Genomic DNA, 9,116 nt, shown 5'->3' with positions numbered 1-9,116 from the left:
ATAATAATAATAATAATAATAATAAAAAGCAGACAAAGAATTGTACTAACAAAAAAATTATGTTAGAAGGAAATGTCACTTACCTTCATTTGTATTAACACAACTCAAATTACAGTTCTATGTGAACGACACAGAAGCATCTCATCAATTGATTTTCTCTGTAACAAAAAATCATCTCATAAGCTATTGACATAAAATTACAAATTTTATTTTACATCAGAGATTAAAATCTTAAATATCAATCAAACATCATAAACTATATTATAAGTAAGAAGAAAGAAACAAAAATAAAAAAAAAACTTAAAAGAACATACACAATGTAGCATCAGAAAGGATAATGTTCCTATGCTCTCTATCAAACTCATAATAAAATAGAATGTAAAAAATGAGAAGATATACATATATGAAATGAAAAGACAAGGATCATAGTGGAGAATATAAAGAGACAACAGTTTCTTTAAAAGATTATTAATGAATAATTATCTTTTTAGTGTATTTATTTTATGTAAAAATATATATTTTAAGTACAATATGGTATGATTATTATTTAATATTTTGTTAATTAAATATTTTTATTTAATATAGGGGTAAAATGGTAATCCAACATTGCACTTTGATGCTTCACACTTATAATAATATATGATATATATATAATTCTCTTTGCCGGCCTTTATAATTTGTTTTTCTTCTTTTTCCTTGCCAGCCTGTTATATTATTAGAATTTCTCGACTATTGGTCCATTTGTCTAGAAATGTTACAATCAGTAGCGGATTCAGGATTTTAAAATGTAACAACGAGGATTCGAACTTGGTTAGCTAGGAAAATTGGACCCTCTTTATCACTCGGTTAAGGATCACATTTGTATTAGTTGGGTCAAAAATTAATGAACAATCCACTTGACCCTCGGTAGGTCAACCCCTGCTTACAACTATCTGGTAGAGATAATGAGACTGTTTCTAAAAAATCATCTACTTAAATACCATTTTAGTTAGCTATAAAGGAACAAGTTATATTTTTGTGAGTAATGTTTTAGGAGTAAAATGTTATTATGAGTAACGTATATCAATCTAACGCCATCAGGTTTAAAAAATGAAATATACCCTAAAACGTTACTGTAAAATACATTTATATTAGTTTTGTAAAATTTTAGAAAAACTTATCATTGCTTTAGATAATGACTTAGTTTGGTCAAAACCTCTAACTTTTACTTTAATTTTTTTAGACAAATAAGCCAAATATTTTTTTAAAAAAATCTCATGTTATTAGTTTCGTTTATTATGAATTATTATTTATAATTATTAAATAGTTAAACACTAATTATTTCAGGTAAAATTTCCTTTACATGGTTTGGACCTAGACCAGTTGTGTTAATGAATGATGCTGAAATGGTGAAGGATATTTTCTCAAAACCTTACATTTTTGTAAAGCCAGATAATTATCACATAATTAAGCTACTAATCAAAGGATTAGCAACATCTAATAAGGATGAATGGTCAAGACATCGCAAAATTATCAATCCTGCTTTTCACCTTGAAAAGCTCAAGGTTAGTTAATTTATACACCATCAATCTGCCTTAATTTATGTGTCTTAGTTTGACTGGTTATCGTAGTTAAAAATAAAAAAAGATATTTTTTTTAATTTTATGATATTAAATTAAAGACGCGTGTAGTCTTTTAAATCGTGTGATATTAAACTTGAAGTTTGTATGACTCAGTCAAATGGGACTCAAAGAAAAAGATATTTTCAAAAAATCATAAATTCAAAAATATATAATAATAGAATAATAGTTAAATTATATTTTTTATATTGATATTTAGTTAAAAGAGATTTCTAAAAAAAAAAATAAGAAAAATAAACATAATATATCATAAATAACAAAAGAAAGTATCCTTTTAGTTTTTTTTTAGCCATAATAGTTTTATGAGAAAATTACTTTAACCTGAGTGATTTTAATGATACATTACAAATATAAATGACTTTCGTAGACAATTTGTTAATAATCGGAGTGACTATACATACAGGTTATTCATTCAGTATTGTGTGATTATTTCATCTAAAAATATAAATCGCTACGAAAAATAAATCTTGTTTATTTTGTTCATAGATTATGGTATCAATATTTTACTCATGTTGTTGTGACATGGTGAGCAAATGGATCTTATGAGTTGGATTTATGGCCAAATCTTGAAATTTTAACTTCAAATGCACTTTCAAAAGCTGCATTTGGATCAAATTATGAAGAAGGTAAAAAAATATTTGATCTTCAAATGGAACTCAGTGAGCTAGTTATGAAATCATTTCCTCTTCCAGGAGCAAGTTAAATTTGCCACTACATAACATATAATTACGAGGTTAATTAAATTCACGTATAGTCGTTGAACATTATTTACTGTAACAGTAAAAATTATAAATAAAAAAAATCACTATATGAAGTAACTTAACTTTATATATACTACTGTAACAATAAAAATAGTTAAAGAAGTTCAGTGACTATACATGAAATTAGTCGTCCTCCTATATGTATATTGATAAGTTTATTTTTAACTTTAATTACTATAGTCTTTTGCCAACGAAAACAAATCGAAGGGTGAAGGAGATTGTTAAAGAAGTGAGAAGTTCAATGGTATTATTACTAAAAGGTTAAAGGCGATGGAACGAGAAAATGCTGGAATTAGTTATGATGATTTACTTGGAGTATTGTAAGAATCGAATTAGAGGCAAATTAAAGAAAGTGTAAACAAGAATTTGGGGATGAGTATGGAGGAAGTCATTCAAGAATGTGAGTTTTTTTATTTTGCTGGGCATTAGTTTTATTGCCTAAGCATTTGGACTGGCAAGAATGTGCTAGACAAGAGATTTTACAAGTTTTTGGTGGAAAAAAACCAGACTTTGATGATTTATCGCGATTAAAAATTACAAGTTTTCTTATGTTATATTTTGGTGTCAAATTAAGCCTATAATCATATAACCAGGAGTTATGTTTGCAAGAGTCCTTGGAGAAACAACAAAATTGGGAAATATAACTTTACCTTGTGGAGTTCAAGTCAATATACCTACACTTTTCGTTCATCGTGACCAAGAAATATGGGGAAATAACGCCAATGAATTCAACCCAGAAAGATTTAGTGAAGGTGTTGCAAGTTCAACAGACGGAAAATTTGGTTATTTCACATTTGGATTTGGTCCTCGAGTATGCATTGGACAAAACTTTGCTATGTTAGAAGCTAAAGTCGCGCTTGCCATGTTCTTACAACATTTTACATTTGAAATTTCTCCGTCTTATGTCCATGCTCCTTATCTTGTGGTTACACTCCAAGCTCAGTATGGAGCACAAGTAATATTACGTAAAGTTGCTTGAAATCGAGACATTGTAATAGTTAATAGCATTCACATGGTGAATTCTTCAACATTGACGATGAGACAAATCTAGTTAAGAATTTTTTTTAACATCGATCATTCAACTTACACAAATTACATATGTACTTATTGATTATGTGGACTTACTATCGAACAAAAGTAAAGACCAAAGATGCAAAATACTTCAACTTAATAATGCTAGCTTACAATTTATGCAATATAAGAGGAGCACCATATTGGGGTTGAATAGTTATTACAGACTGCGGAGCGTGTGTATAAGAAGGAGATAGTTCAAAGGAGAAGTGTTGTAGAATCATAGCCAAAGCCATCTTCGCTTCTATCATCGTGAAGTTTAGCCCAATGCATATCCTAGGTCCCCCACCAAATGGGAAAAACGTCATTTGACCCTTTGTTGCCTTTGAAACGCCTTCACTAAATCTCTCTGGCTTGAACTCTGTTGCATCTTCGCCCCATATTTCCTTGTCATGATGCAATAAAATTATTGGCAATACAAGCATCACTCCAGCTGGTAAACTTAGTTCCCCTAGCTTGGTATTGGTTGTAGTCTTTCGATTAAGTGAATCAGCTGGTGGATATAGCCTTAACGACTCGTTCAAAATCATTGTCACCTATAATAAAAAGAGTTGATGAATATTAATTCAACATAGAACATTTAACTATGTGTGTGTCAAAGAAGGTAATAGACTTACAATTTTTAAGCGGTTTAATCCATCAAATTCTAGTTTGCTATCACCGAAGACTTGCAAAACCTCTTCTCTAGCGCGAGTTTGCCAATCTAGATGCCTACTCAACAAAATCATAGTCCATACAAGCAATACAGAGGTGGTTTCTTGTCCAGCAAAATAGAACAATTTACACTCCTCGATGATCTCTCGCGTACTCATACCAAAATCCTTGTTGCCATGTTGTTCAATTTGTTTAAAGTTGGATTCCAACAACATCCCTAATAAGTCATCAGTATTGGCCTCCCCTGCTTTCAATGCCTTCACTCTTTTATCAATTATTCCTCTAATCATTGCTTGAACTTTTTTATCGATCTCCTTCATCCTTCGATTTTTCTTAGTTGGCAAAAACCTACATTAGTTTAACACACAACAACGCGTATATCATCATCAATACTCACTATTTTCCAAGGTCGAAAAGATTGCAAAAATCAGTCATTTACAATCACTAGTGAACGAATCCTCAAAAAGTTATCGTGTTATGACCTTATAGATATTATATGTTGCTAGTGTACATAACTTAAACTCGGGGAAAACAAGGTTTAATTTTATTACCTCGATCCTAGAATATATAAGGTACGAGTAGCTTCAATGAAATGCTGAGCTTGTTCTTTTTGAAGCTCAAATATCATTCGACCTTCTTCATAGTTGCTTCCAAAGGCTGTTCGAGAAATCACATCACTAGACAATTTTTGAAGGTAAGGCCATATATCGATTTCACAAGATGTTCCTTTCGTTGAGATTGACTCCTCCCATTGGCTCACCATTTCAGTGCAGCTCAAATGAATTGCTGGAACCATATTCTACACATTTGTAAACCACACATTAGTGCAAGTCATAGAAAGCAACAAAAAATGAAAAACAAAAATAGAAAGAAAGCAGAGTTGATTATATCATATCATGAATTTGTGATAATCAATACAAGTGGATCATGAAACAAACTTCTTTTATTGAATTATGTGCGACTATCTTATTTAAAAGCATAAACGGTAAAAAACTGAAACATATCTTCAACATTCATATGTAAGCCATACATATAGACGACAGTGGAGGAGCCATGATTTTCACAAAGGGGATACAAAACAACATACTTATTGTATAAGTGTGTGCAGGGGCGGATCTATGGGTGCCCGTTGATCTCGAAAAAAACTTTATATGTATGTATACATGTTTAAAAAAACAATTTTTTTTTCTTTGTCACTCACTAAATAAAATGATTAACAGTTCCATTGGCAAAGTAGTTAATCTGCCACATTGGCAGCACAGGTTTGAATCTTTGCTGGCGGCATCATTTTTTGGAAGCTTTTTCTTTCTTTTAATTCCTTTCGTTTTGTCTTTTTTTTTTTTTATTGATGTGTGATCCATTCGTTCTTATTTATTTACAAGTATTCTTTGTTAATTTAAATTGACTCTTATTCATCATAATTATTTAGTAGGGAAAAGGGTCTGATATACCCCTTAACTTTGTCATTTGGAGCTGATATACCCCTCGTTATAAAAGTGGCTCATATATGCCCTTGCCGTTATACAAACGGCTCACATATACCCCTGCCGTTACAAAATGGCTCACATATACCCTTCATTTAACGGAAGTTAAAAACTTAGTTTTAAATTTGTATTTGTTACTTCTAATTTTTTAAAAAAAAATTATTTAGGGGTATATATGATTCTTCTATCAAAGTTCAGGTATATTTTAATTTTTTCATACATAAATTATTTTTTGACTTCTTTTATTATAATTATTCGAAGAAAAAATTTGGTCATCTACAATAAGTTTTACAAGAATATTAGTGAAACATAAATAAATTTGATTACCAAATAATAATTATAAATTAGTCATTGAAACAAAAAAATTCAAAAAAAATATGTTTTGACGAGGATTAAATTTATTCATATGGGATTATATTTTTTAGAAAAAATAATAAAAATTTAGATTAAAATTATTATTTTTTCATTTCCGTTAGAGGAAAAGGGTATATGTGAGCCATTTGTTTACAAGTAGGGGTATATATGAGTCACTTTTATAACGAGGGTATATCAGCTCTAAACGATAAAGTTGAGGGGTATATCAGACCCTTTTACCTTTAAGTTTTTTTACTTTCTCTTTCACTAATTATTAATCTCTTGATATGAGTGTCGTATGTTTATACTTTATCAATTAAATTAGGAACGTGACATAAATATTATTAAGAATGTATTTAAATAGTAATTTTAATAATGATGAATATTTTAATTAGAGTTCTTTTAATTTGAAGGATCTTTCGATCTTCACCAACATTCTTGCTAAGTAAGATGACTAGATTGAAACTAAAATTTGTATTTTCTTTTTTATATTTTGCAACAACACATAAAGCCAATGGAATATGAATACATTGAATTAACAATATTAGATAGTTTATACAAGCTCAAATTTTAGTGTGAAAAAACTCTTTTTTCCTCAAAGTTTCAGCGAATAAGGTCACTAATTCCTAAAAAGAAATAAAAATTGAATTGTTACTTAGCTCTATCTCATAATATCTAAAGGGAAAATGGTCTGATATACCCCTCAACTTTGTCATTTGGAGCTGATATACCCCTCGTTATGAAAGTGGTTCATATATGACCTTACCGTTATACAAAAGGCTCACATATACCCCTGCCGTTACAAAATGGCTCACATATATCCTTCATTTAACGGAAGTTAAAAAAATTAGTTTTAAATGTATATTTATTACTTTTAATTTTTTTAAAAAATTATATAGGGGTATATATGATTCTTCTATCAAAGTTCAATGTATATTTTAATTTTTTTTAATACATAAATTATTTTTTGACTTTTTTTATTAGAATTATTTGAGTTTCTTATTCTTATTTTATTTTTTCTTTCATTCCTTTGTTTAAAGAAAAAAAATTCAAATTATTTTTTTGTCTATATTGTAATTTGATTTTTGTATTTGAAGAAAAAAATTTGGCCATCTACAATAAGTTTTACAAGAATATTAGTGAAACATAAATAAATTTGATTATCAAAATAATAATTCTAAATTAGTCATTGAAACAGAAAAAAGTCAAAAAAAATATGTTTGACGAGGATTAAAGTTACTCATATGGGATTATATATTGTAGAAAAAAATAATAAAAAGTTAGATTAAAATTATCTTTTTTTTTCATTTCCGTTAGAGGAAAAGGGTATATGTGAGCCATTTGTTTATATGTAGGGGTATGTATGAGCCACTTTCATAACAAGGGGTATATCAGCTCCAAATGACAAAGTTGAGGGGTATATCAGACTCTTTTCCCATATCTAAAAGAAAATATTACTAACATGCATGTTTTGATCGATTTGCTTATAAAGATAGAAAAAAGATAAATAACTCGATTGTAACTCAAAATTAAAGCAACCGACCCGCTTATCTTACTTGAACGATGCAACACCTAGGACCTTCAAATCCTAGATCCGTCTCTGAGTGTGAGAAATCCCCTTGGTCGAAAGTTTAAGAAAGAAAAACAGACAGACTTGAAATTTTAGGTATAAACAAACGTTAAGCTTGCACGACTATAACTCATTTCACTAATGGCAAAAGGAATATTTCAAAGTTAAATACTTTCTAACCATAGAAAGATGATATTCTTATTCGAACAGACTATAAAGAAAAGTGTATCACATATGTTCCAACGAAGGAAATATTAATAAAACTATATCTTGAAAAATACCTTAATCTTCTCCATATGGAAAGCAGGATTGAGGATTTTTCTATGCATTGCCCATTTATCCTCTTCATAGCTTGCAAGTCCTTGTGCTAGCAACTTGGTGAGGGGAGTTGGTTTAGGCTTTTGGTAGAGAACATATTTGTTAAACACATCTCTTATTACCTCAGCATCCGTTACTAGTACCATAGGCTTTGGCCCAATCCATATAAAACAATTTTTACCTGTAAAATTTTATAATGGATTTATATCAATATGTCATGTTAGCTACGGGTTATTTACCGATAGATTAATAACAAACTTCTTAGGTAAACTTTTAATGTGATCGTCCCTTCTTAATTAGAGTTCTTGAATTCGAGCCCTGGGAATATGAAGTCTCATGCTCAGTCAGAATTTGAATTAGTCGAACTTCAAAACAGGTACAAAGAATATCATTAGATGAGAAACAAAAACAAAGCTTACCATGTTTCTTGATTGTATCAACAAAATAAGGAACAATTCTAGGAGTTATGTCATCATCAAAGACATTCAATGGCTTGGACTTAACATCTTCAAAGCTTTTGGCTTACTCTTTGAGATCTCCAAAAATTAATTTGTAAGAGTTCCCTTTGAGACCTTGTTTTCTTAGGCATTTTTGTAGTTTCCTTGGCCTAAACCATACCCAATCTAACAACTTCCATGCATATATTACTGAAGTTATTGTTAATAAAAAAGAAACTAAGTAGTAAGCAACAATCTCCATAACTATTTTTATACATTTGATATTTCCCTTAAGGAGTTGAATGACTTATTTATACTGTTGAAGTTAAGAAGGGACCTTATATTCAGGGGCGGAGGTAGAAGTTTAGATACAAGTTCATCTGACCTCAATAGTTTTTTAAATAACATATTTATATTATAAATATTATTAAATGTGTGTATATATATTAAATTTAAAATTTCATTATTAATATATTTAAAATAATTATTTTAAAATTTAAACTCATAAACTTTTAATTCTGATTTTCTCCGTACGTGGTCAAATTTGATTCTTTAGTTAATAAGTTAGAAGATGACAAAGAGAGCTCTTGTTTTTCCACCACAAATAATAGTGATATCTACAGTGACAAAGACACCTTTCTAGAAGGGTGTTGTATTGTGGACCTTACTTTAAATAAAATGTTTTTATTACATTCCTACTATCTGTATTTCAATTTTAGCGTCAATTATCATATTATTTATTATTATTACGATTTCTTTTTACGTTTATTCTCAATATGAATTCGTTATCTTTTTTCCGTTCAACAATAACTTTTCACTATATTATCTTGGGATGTCTTATAATATTT

The 9,116-nt window shown here is 29.3% G+C and overlaps 1 protein-coding gene and 1 pseudogene across 2 annotated transcripts; one reads left to right on the top strand and one right to left on the bottom strand.

Annotated features, from left to right (window-relative positions):
- Positions 1-2,978: 2,978 nt before the first annotated feature.
- Positions 2,979-3,359, top strand: LOC107025272 (11-oxo-beta-amyrin 30-oxidase-like). The gene has a single exon (XM_027918550.1). The coding sequence runs from the start codon at positions 2,979-2,981 to the stop codon at positions 3,357-3,359; it is 381 nt and encodes a 126-aa protein (XP_027774351.1).
- Positions 3,360-3,428: 69 nt separating this feature from the next.
- On the bottom strand, positions 3,429-8,655 carry LOC107026284 (annotated as a pseudogene). The gene is made up of 5 exons (XR_001457559.2): positions 8,251-8,655; positions 7,795-8,012; positions 4,657-4,904; positions 4,069-4,453; positions 3,429-3,987 (listed from the first exon to the last, which is right to left on the bottom strand). The product of XR_001457559.2 is annotated as a cytochrome P450 CYP72A219-like (transcript).
- Between the last annotated feature and the right edge of the window lie 461 nt (positions 8,656-9,116).

This window comes from Solanum pennellii, chromosome 7 (genome assembly GCF_001406875.1).
Source record: "Solanum pennellii chromosome 7, SPENNV200".
NCBI lineage: Eukaryota > Viridiplantae > Streptophyta > Magnoliopsida > Solanales > Solanaceae > Solanum > Solanum pennellii.
The sequence above is the reverse complement of the archived record's forward strand: the minus strand, read 5'-3'. Positions and strand labels throughout refer to the sequence as shown.

Excerpts from the sequence above, each read along its gene's own strand:
- LOC107025272 (XM_027918550.1), top strand. The coding sequence starts at position 2,979 with ATGTTTGCAAGAGTCCTTGGAGAAACAACAAAATTGGGAAATATAACT.